We start from the raw sequence: 18,294 nt of genomic DNA, 5'->3' as shown, positions 1-18,294 counted from the left end.
TGTGTCTGGGGTTGTAATGCTTACCCTAACCCAGAAGACTCATGTGAGATATTCTAACTTGAAATCGCCCAGTTCCCACTTCACGTCAAAAAACATGTCTGACTGAGAAACTGCTTAATTAGTCTTATGATGAGACAGTTCAACTCTAGCCAGTGCAGCCTCCGTTCGTAAAGAAACAAAGAGGAGGGCGACAACGCCATTATCTTTTTATTAGACTTTTATTCTTGGAAACACATTCAATACATAAAGGAAACACACACTGTCATTGAATCTCACGAACCAAGAAACCATTGTTTTAAAACTAACATATTTAATCATATGAACTAGGTAAGAACACACATTCATACAGTGCAAGGAACACACTTTAACCTTAAAATGACATTATGAAAAAATAGATGAATTATGTAGAAATCAGTTGAAACAAGATATATAAACACAAATCTTTCGATGTTATTCAATGAGTTATATTTTCTAGGGACATAAAAACTGTTTATAGTCTACTTAAAACAGTGAACTATGAATTTGTATAATATGAATATCTGCGGATAAATCCTAAAAAAATCTTTTATTACAAAGGTTGCAACTGAATAATTTCTCTCCTTTATGAATCCTCAACTCTTGTGCAATTGTAAAATATTTTTAAAGACAATTCCAATTGTTTAGCTAACTATTTATATCTCTGGCATTGCATTAGTGTTTTTTACAAGCTTTTTTCTCATCTTATTCTACAGAACAATGCCACGTGAACTGAGAGACATTTCACCCCAGCCAATGTAAAAGGAAAGGCTGTGTACATTTGCAAATACTGTTCAAAGACCTATGTTAAGAAAGCAACAAAGATGTAGAAGCATATAATCAAGTGCCCAAAGTTTTTTCAGGGCTCAAATCAGCTTATGACAAAACAAAATGTTTATATTTATGTCTGTATATGACAAGGTAAATACAGTTAGTATAAATTACCCAAAAAAGTTCCATTAATTCCCATGGAAAGTTTCCAACTTTGAATATTCCCGGAATTTGCAACCCTAATGACTCCTCATATGTTTATTTAGCCTTAGGTTAAATATTTTACCACACTAAGAGCAACTAAATGCATTCTGTTCTGTATGACGCCTCATATGACTATTTAGATTGCTCTTCTGGCTAAATATTTCACCACACTCAGAACAACTAAACGGCTTCTCTCCTGTATGACTCCTCATATGTGTATTTAGATGGCCCTTTCTGTAAAATCCTTTACCACACTCAGAGCAACTAAATGGCTTCTCTCCTGTATGATTCCTGATATGTGTAGTTAGACAGTCCTTTTGGTTAAATCTTTCACCACACTCAGCACAACGAAATGGGTTCTCTTCTGTATGAAGTTTCGTATGTGTAGTTAGACTGCCCTTTGTGTAAAATCTTTTACCACACTCTAAGCAACTAAATGGTTTCTCTCCTGTATGACTCCTCATATGTATTATTAGATTGCTCCTTTTGTGAAATCTTTTACAACACTCAGAACAACTAAATGGCTTTTCTCCTGTATGAAGCCTCATATGTGTAGTTAGACAGCTCTTTGTGTAAAATCTTTTAGCACACTCAGAGCAACTAAATGGCTTCTCTCCTGTATGACGCCTCATATGTGTAGTTAGACTGCCATTTGTGGTAAATCTTCTACCACACTCAGAGCAACTAAATGGCTTCTCTCCTGTATGACGCCTCATATGTGTTTTTAGAAGGCCCTTTTGGTGAAAGCTTATGCCACACTCAGAACAACTAAATGGTTTCTCTTTCTCTAGATTGCCCCTTAGGTTCACTCTGTTCTCTGTCGTCTCACTCGGATGAAGCTTTGACGATTTAAGTTCCTCTTCATCTTCTTCACTCTTCACAGCGATAGGAGTCAATGTGAACTTGATATCAGCCTCCTCCAGTGCTTGAAGCTGCTGTCCATCCCAATTGGTCCATGATTCCTCCTTTTCTTCTTTAATGTTGGGGGGCTCTGGGTCCTCCTTGACCACAAGGGGGCTCCACTGCTGCTGCTCAGGGGTAACCTCTTCTTTAATCACCATTAGTTGTTGGACGTCTGCAGGACACACTGAAACAGAAAAACATACGTTTATCATTTCAGAGATTCCTGAAGTGATTTTAAAAACTTGTGTTGGTTCATTTATCATCGACTGCCGTGATTTCTGAACGATCACATTCAGGAAGTACAGATGTTGAGGTCTTTTACAGTTGGTGTTACAACGCAGCTTGTAAAGGAAGCAGCATAAAACAAAGGGTTTCTGGTCAAATTGGTTTTCATTTTGAGGCCAAATAAACCAATAAGGTCACTAACAGAGGAGAACAGGGTGAGGGTTTAAGCTGCTTTCAGACAAGACCTGTGGGTAAAACTCAGAGGAATGTACGGTGGCCCTGAGAGATCAACGAACAGCAACTTAAGAATACCAAACGCAAGCAAAGTAAGAAAACATTTACATCAATTTCACAATACAACACATCACAGAAATGCGCACCAAATAGAGAAACGCGCAGCAAAGAGAGAAACGACATCGGAAGTGTTTCCAGAGGACAGCTAAAAGTCATGGACACTGCAGCCACAGGAGACACAAAAACGCCCAATACATCATACAAATTCGGTTCTGCACAGGAGTCTGCTCTTCAGCCCATAGATATGCCTTAATCCCTCTGAAGTGGCTGTTCAATACAGTATTGTGCATATTTTTCAGTTTTCATATTATTAACGTGAACGTAACGATGAACGTGAGTGAACGTCACTTAAATAGTTTAAATCGTCATCGTATCAGGCCATCATGAAATACCAGGAGCGGGCGAGTGTGTGTGTGGCGAGGGGCCGGTGCGCTACTGGTATTTGTCTGTGGGTCTCTCCGCCCACTCGCTCGGAGAGACCCACAGTGAGGTCTGATCACGGAAGGTGGTCTGAGCTAGATACATGCCGTTTTCTCCTGTTAAACAGCGCTAACCCCTGTGTGTGAGGCAATGTATTGTCCATACTGTGCAGGGGTAGGAAACCTTTACTATCAAAAGAGGCATTCTTCTGAGCGAGTGTGCGTGGTCGGAGCTGGGAGCTGGTGCCGGTGCGCTCGCTAAAGACACACACTCGCCCGGTCCTGGTATTTCACAGAGACAGGAAGTGACGTATTAACTCCGCTGCTCGTGCTGATGCTAGCTAGCGTTAGCCTGTTAGCGGTTCCTCTAGGGACTGACCTGCTCTGTGCAGCCGGACTACGGGCTGCATCACGGCATCGAGCAGCCTCCTCTGGCGACAGATCTCCCGCTCGGACTGCTCCACTAGGTCTTCGTACTCGGCCAAGGTTTCCCCGAGCCCCGCGAGGATCTCCTCAGCCCCCGCCATTAGCCGCTCGGTTAGCATCGCTCTCAGTGCCGGGACTTGAGCCGTTCCTCCTCCTTTCTCCACCTGCATCAGGAAGTCTTCCGCGGCAGCGCTGATCCGGTCGTGTACAGACTCCCGCAGCAGCTGCATGGCGGCCATGTTCCTCCTTTCTGCGCACCTCGAGTCTCTGAGCGAACAAAGCGCGCCAGCGGAAGGAAAACAGATACTCCGAGTTCCAAGCTAGCAGCGATCCCTGTTGGACTGGAGGACGGAGAGGAAACGAAAGTACTAATATTTCACTGTAGAAATACTCGGTTACAAGTACTTGTTAATCAAGTACTAAAGTATAAGCAACAAAATAAACTTAACCACTGGTGGATGAAGAATTCGGATTATTTACTGAGTTAAAAGTACCAAGACAGTAAAGTAATATTTCATTACAAGTAAAAGTACCAAGACAGTGAAGTAGAAATGCTCAATAATAATAATTAAATCAGTAGGAGCCGCTATTACCGAGAGGAAATATTTACACATAGAGCTGTTCAGGCTTGGACTCTGATCATGGTACAGAAGTTTGGTGGTGATAGGAAAGTGCACAGTGGAGTAATGAAAACATAGTCCTTCTTGGCGTAGGATGAACCTTCGCCACACCTCAATGTTAACATGTTTTGAGGAAATGTCCCAATACTGAGAGAGAGAGAGAGACGTAACTCTTGCAAGACATAAAGATTCCTTTGACCTATGACCACCGACCCTGTCAATGCAGAAGTGGAGTTGTTTGTTGACGGCTCAGCATCCAAGGATTCATGGTCCATGTCTGTCCGCGATACATGACATCATGTATTGATGGTGTGTAATCAAACTTTGAAGCCGTGCCACGGTCACACTGTGTGACGAAAAACCGATCTTTGAGTTAGTTTGTATTAATACTACTAATACTAATATAATAACGTTATCCTTTCTTCCTCTGAAGCTGCTGTTTACACAAATATGGGATTCAAAATCTTTACCATGACCCTACTGGGGCTCCGTAGAACTGAAATAAATTGACTGACCTAAATTTGATTAGCTGAATATGAATAATCTTTCTAAAACAACAACAATGTTCATATTTACTTAACCTTTTTAAGATGCTAAATGATTTAGTGTATTATTATTTTACCACAGAGAGGAATCTCTTATCATTCAACCTCGGATGTTTTGCATCACTAAATCATCGACTTCTTTATAAAGATAAGTTCAGAAAGTAAACACTCAAAAATAATACGTCATCAATGACTTGGAATTCAAATCCATTAAAAAGTTTAAAAACTGACAAAATGAAATGTCGAAACTCTTGATCAACAAACTATTAGAAATATAATTGTAATGCTCGTACTTACATTGATAAAAAACAGTTGGTGATGAGGATGATAAAGTTCAGAAAGTTACAGAAGTAAAACCCAGTGATTGCAGCACTTAAACACTAAAATATTTATTTAAGGTCAAAATAGCTTTTATTTTAAATTTTTCTTCAAAGAACAGCACGTCTTTAAATTTTTTTTTTTTTTTACATTTTCTTACTTGCCTGAAGTATACAACGATGTTTCCACGTCAGAAAGACCTGAGTGGAGCACAAAGAGAAGGACGCAGTATGGATGTGTTTTCTGCAGGTGTTAGTCGTGTGAGGAGAGGAAGGGACGCCTTAGATGTGTAAACACAGAACTCAAAACGCCATTCAACGCTGATGTTTAAAAAAAAAACTAACATTTGGAGCTTTAACATACATGTTTGAGGGTTTTTTTAACAAAACAAGCAAAACTTAACCGCAAACAAGAGGGAAAATTAAGATTCTGCTGCAATTTCAGCTTGAATTGGAGCACAGCAACCAAATCTGATGTTTTAAGTCGTCTGTGGCTCCTTCACATGCACCCCCTTTATTTGAATGTGTTTCTATCATCCTGGTGTAATTCTCATTAAAATGCAACACTCTGAACGTCCCTGAACGCATCACACTAGCGCCACAAACATACAAAATCCGAGCTATGCCTGTGTCGCCCATTCACATGTCATTTTAAATTTATTTTTACGTGATGGCACATTTAAGGGTCAACACCCGACACAGACAGAAAGACCTTGTGATGATAATCATCCTCATCGTCACAGGGAGGAAAAGCAAAGTGAAGTCTGAGCGTGAGAGTCGAGGGTCAGTCTGGATCCTACTGGCTTAACTGGGGCAGAGCTTTGAGGATTGCGTTGACCTCCTCTGCGAAGGCTGTCAGTGCAAACTCAAACTGGTCCTGGATACGGAAAAGAAACACAGACAAACCATTAAATGTAACGATTACAGGAGCGATATGATCAACCCATTTTAACTTCTTATATGTAAACAGCATATGTACATGTATTGAGTTCTACATTCAAATGATATGTTTAATATATATTTAAAAAACAAGAAATATGATATTGATATTTAGGGAAGGTGTTTATTTAACTCTCCTTGGTGCGAACCATCCCAGGCCTCTGGTCGCGGACGTGTTCCAGTGTTGCGGCGATGTCGATCTCTTTCACACCCGCAAGACATCACAGGAAAAGCACTTTGTCTCCGTTGTCGTGCAGATATTCTTGATTAGAAAAAGGCTTAGACAACAGAGAGTAGCACACATATCTAAAGTTCACCTTTAGCCATGCGATACAGAACCATGTCAATCAGGATGTAAGTCCCAGTCCAGCCAGTATCGTCACTATGGAGACCACATCACAAAATATACATGATAAAATGTTAATGCACTAAAGCATCCTTTATGTTCTTTACAATGAAAAACATCAGGATGAAAAGAAAGTTCAATCAAATGCTGCATTTGCCTGCCATCTAGTGGTATAATTTGGTACTACAACAGAGTTCCTCTTTGTTGCATTAATTAAACAAATCTGCATTTGCTCAACTTTAGTAAAAAAAAAACTAATGAAACATATTTCTTGTCCTTATTTTCTCATACGGATTAAAATGAAGAAGTGTATGGTTCACCTGCAGTGCACGATGATGGTGCAGGATCGTCCTCTGTAGCACTTATTCACTTTCCTGGAGAGAAAGGTACCAGAAACTTTTCTTAAGTAACTAGTATATTCTGTAACTATTAGATGTTTTCAAATACAGAAAACTACATCTTGATTTGAATTCATCAGAAACATTTCACAAAATTCCAATTTTAGAGACTAAAAGACATGTAATTCAAATGATGAACCTTTTAATTTTCAATCAAACAAACAGTATTCATGTTACGTCGAAAAATAGATAGATAGATAGATGGATAGATGGATAGACAGAGTATGCAGGGTATATGCAGCAATCCTGATATTCAATTCAATACTTTTCAAGACCCTTTTCAAGAGCCTTCTAATATTTTTCAAGACCCCAGCGCCACTAGGAGTTTTAACCGGTAACATCAGCAGCACAATTGAGTTTGAGATTGCAAATTAAATGAAGTTTGCCAGAACTTCTATGTAGCACTGTATCAACACAACAGAATTCAGATAGCCCGGGAGGGAATAAAGTTCAAATGACAAATTTTGTTACTAAGCCAAAAGGCACAATTTATCTATAACAATAATATGCTCATTCACTCACACATGCACACAACAGTGTTTCCCACAGGATTTATAGAGATCATGGTGGATGGACCCTGGACCCTCTTGGAAGAGGATATAGTACATTTTAAAGTAAAGATGCATCTATCTGGTCCACTTTGAGAGACAAATTAAGAGCCTAGATTGATATTAATATGGTCAGACTCTACTTGTGGTGTGAGAAACACTCCACAGACACACACAGTAGTAAATGGTTCAGTCAACTCTGCAATAGGCACTTTTATAACACTTTAAATAATAAAACTATTTTGCAGACCGCAGCGGGAATTGCGCTCTGAGACAGACGTTTTGTTGAGCTGTTGTGAGGGCTAGAATAAATTAATTCATATAAACTTTTAACAACTTTTGACAAATATGCTATTCATATCGAAAAAACAACACATCTGTAAGCTTTTTTATTTAGTGGCTTTATTGTGGAAGGTTGATGTGTAGTTCCTGTTATAAGCAGGGTATTAGTTGGGACTCTTGTTTTGAAAGGGGGTTCTAACGGAAAGGGGTGTTGTTGAAAGAGAAGTTTTGAAGTGTGAAGGAAAATAAACGGGTGTGATGTCCTGATTCAATAACCATCTCTCGTGTCATTTTTGGGCTGAGGCCTCCTGACAGTATAAGACAGGGGTAGGCAACATTTGCTATCGAAAGAGCCATTTTGCCCCATCTTCCCCCAAATAAATGTGTCTGGAGTCGCAAAACATATTTGATAACAAAGCTAATAAAGTTTTATATAAAGTTATACAATATATATAAAAACTATAGTTTTTAGCATTTGTTAAATTATAGAACATCAAAAAAAAACTTTTGACATTTTATTGTTATTTTTACCTGTTAGCAAAAAGGTAAACACCCAACTCTCACGAGGAGGAGAATAAAATACATGTGTAGGCCCACTTTGTAATAAATGAAACACAGAACTATGCTTTTTTTGCTCATCTCCAGCAGATTTTCATATTTTCCTCCCAGACTTTTCTTTTTGGGGATTTATCCATAGTTAGTTTACCGAGGCCGGTAGTCGGACACTATAGCTTAGCGAAATGCAGGGAAGAGCACTGGGCCGTAAGACCTAATAGGATGTGGCGCATATTTTAGTTGACGAAATATTAAAACAAAACGTGAGAGCAGGTCAGACTGGAGGCGGAAACATGAACTGAATCTCGGTAAAACCAACTGAAGCTTCTGCTCTGATCAAGAAGCTGCGGCGCTGATCTCTGAGCAGCTGTCACCAGAGAAACTCTGTGTTTTCACTGTTTCCACTGATGAGAACAGACAAGCTTTGATCTCACTGTGTCTCTGAGCGAGACATATGCTTTCCTTTAAAAGCATATTCATTATTTAAAACTCAGCGTAAATGGACGACATGAAAATATGTATATAACAAATTTCCATGACTTCTCCAAAACTTTGGGGATTACATTTTTGTCAAGCACTTCTCCAGGCCTGGAAATAAACAATTTACAATTCCATGACTTTTCCAGGTTTTTCATGACCCTGTGTTTGACATTTACCTTAACAGACGACTCACTTGTCAGATATTCTGACCTGAAATTGCCAAGTTCCGACTTCACATCACGCGTAAAGAAAGATGTCGGACTGAGAAGCTGATTAATTAGTCTCGTGATGAGACAATTCAACTGTGGCCAGTGCGGCCTCCGTTTGTACAGAAACAAAGAGGAGGGTGACGACGCCATTATCTTTTTATTAGACTTTTATTCTTGGAAAGACATTCAATACATAAAGGAGAGCACACACTGTGATTGAATCTCACGAACCAAGAAACCATTGATTTAAAACTAACATATTTAATCATATGAACTAGTTAAGAACACACATTCATACAGTGCAAGCAACACACTATAACCTTAAAATGACATGAAGGACATTATGAAAAATAGATAAATTATGTAGAAATCAGTAGAAACAAGATATATAAACACAAATCTTTCGTGTTATTTAATGAGTTATATTTTCTAGGGAAATAAAAACAGTTTCTAGTCTATTTAAATCAGTGAACTATGAATATGTATAATATGAATATCTGCTGATAAATCCTAAAAAATATTTTGTTTCAAAAGGTTGCAACTGAATCATTTCTGTCCTTTATGAATCCTCACGTCTCGTACATTAGGACTGTATCTTAAATCTTTTACCAGTCAGAGCAACTACACAATTTCTCTCCTGTGTGACTCCTAGGGTTGCAAATATTCCCGGAATTTTGCAACCCTAATGACTCCTCATATGTTTATTTAGAATGCGCCTTAAGTTAAATCCTTTACCACACTCAGAGCAAGTAAACGGTTTCTCTTCTGTATGACTCCTCATATGTTTATTTAGAATGCGCCTTAGATTAAATCCTTTACCACACTCAGAGCAACTAAATGGCTTCTCTCCTGTATGAAGCGTCATGTGTCTATTTAGACTTGACCTTTCCGTATATCTGTTACCACACTCAGAGCAACTAAACGGTTTCTCTCCTGTATGACGCTTCATGTGTTTACTTACATCGCCCATTACGGTAAATCTTTTACCACACTCAGAGCAACTAAATGGTTTCTCTCCTGTATGACGCCTCATGTGTGTATTTAGATTGCCCTTTGTGTTAAATTCTTTACCACACTCAGAGCAACTTAATGGTTTCTCTCCTGTATGACACCTCATATGTGCATTTAGATTGCCCTTTGTGTTAAATCCTATACCACACTCAGAGCAACTAAATGGCTTCTCTCCTTTATGACGCATCATATGTGTATTCAGATTGCCCTTTGTGTTAAATCCTATACCACACTCAGAGCAACTAAATGGCTTCTCTCCTTTATGACGCATCATATGTGTATTTAGATTGCCCTTTGTGTTAAATCTTTTACCACACTCAGAGCAACTAAATGGCTTCTCTCCTGTATGACGCCTCATATGTGTATTTAGATTGCCCTTTGTGTTAAATCTTTTACCACACTCAGAGCAACTAAATGGCTTCTCTCCTGTATGACGCCTCATATGTGTATTTAGATTGCCCTTTGTGTTAAATCTTTTACCGCACTCAGAACAACTAAATGGTTTGTCTTTCTCAAGATTGCCCCTTAGGTTCACTCTGGTCTCCGTCGTCTCCGTCGTCTCACTCGGATGAAGCTTTGACGATTTAAGTTCCTCTTCATCTTCTTCACTCTTCACAGCGACAGGAGTCAATGTGAAATTGATATCAACCTCTTCCAGTCCTTGAAGTTGCTGTCCATCCCAATCGGTCCACGGTTCCTCCTGTTCTTCTTTAATGTAGGGGGGCTCTGGGTCCTCCTTGACCAGAAGGGGGCTCCCCTGCTGCTGCTCAGGGGTAACCGCTTCTTTATTCACCATCAGTTGATGGACATCTGCAGGACACACTGAAACACAAATACAAACATTTATCATTTCAGAGTTTCCTGAAATGTTTAAAAAAAACTTGTGTTAGGTCATTTAATATCTACAGTCGTGATTTCTGAATGATCACATTCAGGAAGTAGAGATGTTGAGGTCGTTTACAGTTGGTGTTACAACGCAGCTCGTAAAGGAAGCAGCATAAAACAAAGAGTTTCTGGTAAAATTGTTTTTCATTTTGAGGCCAAATAAACCAATTAGGTCCCTAACAGAGGAGAACAGGGCGAGGGTTTAAGCTGCTTTCAGACAAGACCTGTAGGTAAAACTCAGAGGAATGTACGATGGCCCTGAGAGCTCAACGAATAGCAACTTAAGAAAACACATGCAAGTGGACAAAACACAAGCAAAGTAAGAAAACATCTTCATTAATTTCACAACACAACACATCACAGAAATGCGCAGCAAATAGAGAAAAGCACAGCAAAGAGAGAAACGACATCAGAAGTGTTTCCAGAGGACAGCTGAAAGTGATGGACTCTGCTGCCACAGGAGATACAGAAACGTCCAATACACCATACAAATTTGGTTCCACACAGGGGTCGGCAAACCCTGCTCTTCAGCCCCTCTGCAGTGGCTGTACCATACAGTGTTGTGCAAATTTTTGGCGAACGCTGAACTTAACGAATCAGTTTTCATATTCTTAACGTGAATGTAACGATGAAAGTGAGTGATCAGGCCATCATGAAATACCAGGAGCGGGCAAGTGTGTGTATGTGTGTGTGTGTGTGTGCGCGTAGCGAGTACACCGGTCCCGGGTCACGGGGCTCCGACCCCGCCCACTCGCTCGGAGAGACCCATAGTGAAGCTCCCCCACACCTGGATTGCACCCCTACAGACTGGTGGAAAGTGAATGGAACAAGGTTCACCGGAATAGCCAAGATTGCACAGAGCTACCTGTGTATCACGGCGACAACAGTCACCTCAGCGGGTTAAATTTTGAATATAAAAATATTAATGATTAATCGAAAATTCGTCATTAATTATCCCGACGATCGATGAAGACAATTTAATCGAATGCCCATCCCTACTAACAAGCAAGCCCCCGTTTGTGAGGCAATGTATTGTCCATAGTGTGCAGGGGTAGGAAACCTTTACTATCAAAAGAAACATTTTGCATCCTCTCCAAGCGAGTGGGCGGGGTCGGTGCGCTCACTACACACTGACACACACACTCGCCCGCTCCTGGCATTTCATGATGGCCTGATACGATGATGAGTTTAAAAAGGAACGTGACGTTCACTTACGTTCAAGTTAATAATATTATAACTGATTTGTTTAGGTCAACGTTCCCGAAAAATATGCACAAATACTGTATTGTACAGCCACTGCAAACTGCAGGGGGGCTGAAGAGCGCGGCTGGCCGACCCGTGTGGAACCGTATTTGTATGATGTGTTGGACGTTTTTGTGTCTACTGTGGCAGCAGTGTCCATCACTTTGAGCTGTCCTCTGGAAACACTTCCATTGTCGTTTCTCTATTTGAATCGCGTTTGTCTATTTCCTGCGCATTTCTGTAATGTGTTGTGTTGTGAAATTGATGTAACTGTTTTAATACTTTGCTTGCGTTTGTCAACCTGCATGTGGTTTTTTAAGTTGCTGTTTGTTGAGCTCTCAGGGCCACCGTAGAGCTCTGATCACGGAAGATTGTCTGTGCTAGAGATTGAGCTAGAGTTTATTCAGTTTTCTCCTGTTAAGCTGAATAAACAGTGCAAGCAAAGGGTTGGAGCTGGGAGGGGGAGCGCTCCCTACAGAGACACACTCCCCCGCTCCTGGTTATTCATGACCTCAGTGACCAGCGCCGTGGAAGGCTGCTGTGTCTCACGCTCTCCCACAGCTCTGCTCGTTTTTCTCTTTTTTTCTATCTTGTTGTTGGATTCTTAAAGACCCCTTTCCCCCCGCCATAAACATTTTTGCCTGCTGCCGTCTGGCCGACGGTACCGCAGCATCCCGGCCCGCACCACCAGGCTCAGAGACAGTTTCATCTCCCAGGCCATAAGACTTTTAAACTCTTCTCCGTGACATATTTGCACTATTGTTGTTTTATTTTCTCCTCAGCTGTTTATATTTATATATATATATATACTTTATTTTCTATTTTAAATTTTGATATTCTATTTTATACCATTTCTATTTTATAGGTTGTAATTGATTGAGCATTGCTAGAAGAGAGCCTGAGACTCAAACATTTCACTGCCAGCGACTACTTAATGTTATTGTTGTGGATTTGTGCAAACTCTTGGATCTCTTGCCTGGCCTGGTAGGATGATGATTTAAAAACACAGAGACAGGAAGTGACGTATTAACTCCGCTGCTCGAGCTGATGCTAGCTAACGTTAGCCTGTTAGCGGTTCCTCTAGGGACTGACCTGCTCTGTGCAGCCGGACGACGGGCTGCATCAATGCATCGAGCAGCATCCTCTGGCGACAGATCTCCCGCTCGGACTGCTCCACTAGGTCGTCGTACTTTGCCAAGGTTTCCTCGAGCCCCGCGAGGATCATCTCAGCCGCCGCCATTAGCCGCTCAGTTAGCATCGCTCGTAGCGCCGGGACTTGATGCTTTCCTCCTCCTTTCTCCACCTGCAGCAGGAAGTCTTCAGCGGCAGCGCTGATCCGCTCATGTACCGACACCCGCAGCAGCTGCATGGCGGACATGTTCCTCCTCTCTGCGCACTTCGAGTCTCTGAGAAGAATAAAGAGAGCCCGCCTGAGGAAACAGAGACTCCGAGTTCCGAGCCAGTAGCGACCCCTGTTGGACTGGAGGACGGAGAGGAAACGAAAGTACTAATACTGCACAGTAGAATTACTCCGTTACAAGTACTTGTTAAACAAGTACTAAAGTATACGCAACAAAATAAACTTAACCAATGGTGATAGAATAATTCGTATCATTTACTGAGGTAAAAGTACAAAGACAGTAAAATAATATTATATTACAAGTAAAGTACTAAGACAGTGAAGTAGAAATACTCAATAATTAAATTAAACAAACCAATAAAACCAAAAATAAACGACAATTTCTGGGACTGAAAAGCAGCACTGAAGGCAATGTGAAAACTTCAGGTAAATTGAATGATAGTTGTTTATTTCCTGTTGCCAGTAGGTGGCGCCGTCAGAATTATTACATACAGACTAATAGATATGTTCAAGTAGGGTCTCTGATGTAGCTTGAGCAATTTGGTGTCAAGTGGACAATGTTACAACAACTTCATTTTCACAATGGTCAGTAGGTGGCGCTTTGTCCCTGAGGAAATATTGACACTTAGAGCTTTACAGGCTTGGACTCTGATCATGACACAGAAGTTTGGTGGTGAAAGGACAATGCACAGTGGAGTTATGACAACATTGTCTCCTTTGGCATAGGATGAACCTTCGCCGTACTCAATGTTTACATATTTTGAGGAAATGTCCCAATTCTGAGAGAGAGAAAAAGAGAGAGAGAGAGTTATTTGTTGACTGCTCAGCATCAAAGGATTGATGGTCCATGTATGTCCGCGATACAGAACATCGCATTGTGATGGCGTGTGTAAAAACTCTGAAGCCATGCCACAGTCACACCGTGTGACGATTTTTTTTTCTTTGAGTTAGTTTGTTGTAATACTGCTACTACTAATTATAACGTCATCCTTTCTTCCCCTGAAGCTGCTGTTTACACAAGTATTGGATTCAAAATCTTTTCCATGACCTTTCATGGGCTCCGTAGAACTTAAATACATTGACTTTCCTAAATTAGATTAGCTGAATATGAATAATCTGTCTAAAATGGCAACAAAGTTAATTTTTACTTTACCTTTTTAAGATGCTAAATGATTTACTGTATTATTATTATACCACAGAGAGGAATCTATTATTATTCAACCTTGGATATTTTGCATCACTAAATCATCGACTTATATTAAAATTTTTATATTGGATTTATTTGTAGAAATCTCAAAACAAGACTTAATGTACAATAGTCCTCACAGATAATAAATGAGAGGATAACATATCAGACAGTCAAATGGTGGGGATACACATTACAGCTACCCAAAAAATGTTTGTCGCTGAAATTCTAGTCGATTGTTGATGCAATTATGATTTATGCAGAATTAGTTTCTTCAGAGCGTAATAAGATTTTGGCCGCGAGTGGTGGCATGGTTCGACACGTGATCATGCTACGCCAATGAGGTAGCTGCTCTTTGTCAACAGACTGGCAAGATGGCGGCCCCCATGACTTCATCGAGCAGTACGGACGACGAAGAAGAAGACACACCAGAGTGTAATAAATCGAAAAGCAAACATGGTTGAATGCATAATACTTCAGTCAAACAAAATAAATTATTTAACTACTACTCGATGGAATACATATAGGACAAGCCTACAAAAGTGGCTCAGGTTGAAGTGGCAGTGTCGGGACATGGCTGAGAACTTCAAACACTGTGTTGATTGTTGGAGTGTTGGAGTTTGACAATATTCCCGAGGATGCTGCCTTCCATCTCACATGCTACCGTAGATTTACAGACAAAAACGCCATCGCAATGGTGGAAAGACGTCTCGCACGTGAGAGACAAGAAGCTAGGGAAGACCACAAGGCCATTCCATCTACTTCTAGCAGCACGATTCCAACAAAGAAACTGCGATCCTGTTCAGGGCTGCCAATCGCCAACCGTCCTTCCTGCCCTGTGCATAATTTGCAAATAGAAGGAGAAGTTAATCAGCCGAGCAGGTAAACGACAAAGGGATCCTCTCTAAAAGGCTGAAACATTAACAGCAGGTTAACAGACACACACACACACACACACACACACACACTGTGGTAGAGTAACTGAAAGGTAAAATTAGGTGTTGGAGATATGTCAACAAACTCATTGAGCTATCCTTTTTGTTTAGTAAAGGCCAATTGTAGAAATCTGCTAAGTTGAAGGAAGACCAAAGTATTCTGATACATATAAAAGACAAAGACTGTGTGGCTCTGGAGGTGCAGTACCACAAAGGATGTTACAATCAGTACACCAGGTTTTTGACGAGGCCTGAAAAACCAGAGAAAAATAAGGAAGTTATTTATTATATTGCATTTCAAGGAGCTACTAACTTAACATTATGTAAGTAAACATTCATCTGCATTCTGTTTGTTTGTGCACACAATCACAACACTTAGATATGTGTTTGATGTAAGCTTTGAGATATTCTGTGAGAGGATAATTCGCCACAGGCTGCTTTTCAACCAAGAGGTACTGAGAATGGGCCAGCTGAGGAAGGCCTTCATTGAACTGGTGAAAGCAAATAAAGGTCTTGATGCTTCAAACTACAGGTAACTGCAATGCATTTTTCTCTCAAGCCTTATTATTTGTCATGTGCAAGGCCAGCTTTACACAAAATGTGTGTGACAGGCCTGTTTGGAGAAACTGTTTTTAAGTCTGGGTGTTTGCACAGACATGTACCAGTTGGCAACGAGGAGAACAGCTAATGTGTATTCTGTGTTTGTGTTGTGTGGTTTGTGATGTGTGCCTTTCTTGGGCATCTTTTGTGTTAAATGTGCTGTATGGCAGTTCTAGCCTGTAATGTCTTGTATCACCTCCACCACTCTCTGCTTTTGATGGTACTCCTGTAACTCTCAATTGTCACAGTTTTGTTGTGTTTCAGACAGGATATGTTGAAGAAGAGGCTGACTCGTGATTTCCCCCAGCTGGTGTTTCACATCCCCACCAAGCGCAACGTCTGCGAGCTGGTTTTTGCAGAGACTCTGTCAACAGAAGGACTCGTGGACATGCTACCTTATCCATCAGGTGGGGAAACCACACTGTCTAGTGAGTTGAGCTACACAGACAGCGAGACTGAAAAAGGGACAACAAAATTCCAAACAACACAAGAGGACATAAGGACACTATATACAGCAGCGTTGTTCTTAAAAATACATCTTAATGAGAATCCTGTCATGTCATGCCCATGGCCTCCAACTTCTGAAAATGTGAATGTCACTGAAGCACAAACTGTTGTTCCCCTTGCCTTATACAATCTAGTTAGCTGGGTTATAGGCGCCACTGAGGAGCCAACACTGGATCACTATGTCAACATTGCTGATGACTTGCATTTGAAAGTGTTGTCTGTTTGTCAAGATATTGTGTACCTTACTTCCAGGGGCCGTAAGCAGACACCTGGATCATCAGAAATTTGTGTTTTGCATGTGATACACTGCGGCTGCAAAAGTGCCTGTGAGACAGGCAGATGTTCCGGTTTTTCTGCAGGACTGTGTTGCACAGACTTATGTCGTTGTTGTAATTGTGCCAACACAAAACAAACTGAGGAACTGGAAGATAACTGTCCTGACACTGACAGTGAGGACTGAGTGTCCTTAATCTGTTATTCTTTATTCTGTTTTGTACAGTTTTGTATGTCATATTTCAATTTTTTAATAAAGATTGTTTTTAAGGTTGATCAATGTTGTTTTCATTTGTGGAAGAATGAATGGATGACTAAATGAATGAATAAATGAACGAACAATTGGTCATTGGTATAAGTACATTTACTGCCTTTTATTGATATAAGGAAGGCGGTTTATTTGTCACATACATAGAAATACTAATGTAAAGCATGTAGTGAAATTTCGTTTGCGAGTGTGAAGAAAGAAAGATCAAGAAATATTTTTCATAAACAGCATGATGGAATATTATGTGCAGCGTGTGTACAGTTCATTTGCAAGTGTGAAAAAAAGTGTAATTGCAGTTTATATAGTCATTGTATGTTCTCAGCATTCTGCTTGAAGAAAGAAGCTCCTCCTCAGTCTCTCTGTTCTGGTCTTGTAGCAGCAGAGCAATTTTCCTAACCTCAGTGTTTTGAAAAGTCCATGGTCATGTCAGGACACTATCCACAGATGATGGGTGATGATATTTTGCACTTCCTCAGCTGAAGTAGGAAGTACAGTCTTTGCCCTGATTTCTTCAGTGTGGTGGGTGTTCACAGTCCATGTTAGATCTTGATCTAAATGACTTAACATAAACATAACATTATCGTATATGTGCCTCATTGTTTTTCTTGGACGCGGCTATATATACAGCACTGTTTGGAATCCATTAGGCTCATTTTTTTTTGGTAGTTTAGCATGACTCAATCTTTTTTAAGAGCTAAAGATTCTGTAGATGCCGGACTGTGGAGCGGGATGAAACAATAACAGGGTTCACCTAACGGCCTATAAGTAGAGGTGCAAAGAGTACTTAATTTTTTCTAGCGTCATTAAATGAAGGGGACTGGCCGGTCCTAAATGGCACAGGTCACAGCTTGAGTCTACACCTGGGAATATATACGAGCCATTTTACTCTTGGACCAATGGACCCTGTGCACTACTACATTGTAAGACTCAATGCCTGGCACAGACAGAGGATGAGTGGACCCATTTTCAAAGCATGCTCCAATACCGCAGGGTCTATCTCTATATTAAAACCAACCGACCATGCCGTACGCAGAGCATCAGTGATTGAGGATTGGTGCGCAAGAAGAGTATGGTAAATCCTTGATATGGTACATTTCTGGTAAGGGTTAATTTTGAGGATGGTGTTTATAAGTGTGGGAGACGGAGTGGTGGAAAAATTCGGAAAGCGGATAGGTACAAAATCTCTTAACTGCAAATACCTGAAAAAGTGAGTTGAAGGTAAGCTGTAAACCTGTGCTAACTGACCAAAAGAAGCAAATTTACCATCAATTTAAAGATGGTTAAAAGATAGAATTCCTTTGTCTCTCCATATGAGAAAGCATTATCCATAATGTGTCATTAGTGCAACAGCAGTGTAACATGGCTCTAGTATTTGTTGCCCAGTAATAGAGTAAGAAGCTGGGGAGGGCTAGACCAACCAGCTCCTTAGGTTTTTGTAAAGTGTCTTTTTTAATTCTAGGGTGCTTTTTGTTCCATATGAATTGGGAAATTGTGTGGTTCCTTACTAAAGAAACGTTTAGTAAGGAAAATA

At 40.4% G+C, this 18,294-nt stretch overlaps 2 protein-coding genes across 2 annotated transcripts; both read right to left on the bottom strand.

Annotated features, from left to right (window-relative positions):
- Positions 1-205: 205 nt before the first annotated feature.
- On the bottom strand, positions 206-3,585 carry LOC133933235 (gastrula zinc finger protein XlCGF57.1-like). Its single transcript, XM_062380186.1, has 2 exons — positions 3,211-3,585; positions 206-2,077 (listed from the first exon to the last, which is right to left on the bottom strand). The coding sequence occupies exons 1-2, from the start codon at positions 3,494-3,496 to the stop codon at positions 1,077-1,079; spliced, it is 1,287 nt and encodes a 428-aa protein (XP_062236170.1). The 5' UTR covers positions 3,497-3,585; the 3' UTR covers positions 206-1,076.
- Positions 3,586-8,646: 5,061 nt separating this feature from the next.
- LOC133933233 (gastrula zinc finger protein XlCGF57.1-like) lies at positions 8,647-13,087 on the bottom strand. Its single transcript, XM_062380184.1, has 2 exons — positions 12,727-13,087; positions 8,647-10,329 (listed from the first exon to the last, which is right to left on the bottom strand). The coding sequence occupies exons 1-2, from the start codon at positions 13,010-13,012 to the stop codon at positions 9,179-9,181; spliced, it is 1,437 nt and encodes a 478-aa protein (XP_062236168.1). The 5' UTR covers positions 13,013-13,087; the 3' UTR covers positions 8,647-9,178.
- Between the last annotated feature and the right edge of the window lie 5,207 nt (positions 13,088-18,294).

This window comes from Platichthys flesus, chromosome 22, assembly GCF_949316205.1.
Source record: "Platichthys flesus chromosome 22, fPlaFle2.1, whole genome shotgun sequence".
NCBI classification, from domain to species: Eukaryota; Metazoa; Chordata; class Actinopteri; order Pleuronectiformes; family Pleuronectidae; genus Platichthys; species Platichthys flesus.
This window is presented reverse-complemented; position numbering and strand designations above follow the sequence as displayed.

What these genes read in the sequence shown, in the direction of transcription:
- LOC133933235 (XM_062380186.1), bottom strand. Translation starts at nt 3,496, where the DNA reads ATGGCCGCCATGCAGCTGCTGCGGGAGTCTGTACACGACCGGATCAGC. An exon ending in AGTCCGGCTGCACAGAGCAG is followed by an intron (nt 2,078 to 3,210) that starts GTCAGTCCCTAG and finishes TTTCTGTTTCAG; the next exon opens with TGTGTCCTGCAGACGTCCAA.
- LOC133933233 (XM_062380184.1), bottom strand. Translation starts at nt 13,012, where the DNA reads ATGTCCGCCATGCAGCTGCTGCGGGTGTCGGTACATGAGCGGATCAGC. An exon ending in CGTCCGGCTGCACAGAGCAG is followed by an intron (nt 10,330 to 12,726) that starts GTCAGTCCCTAG and finishes TTTGTGTTTCAG; the next exon opens with TGTGTCCTGCAGATGTCCAT.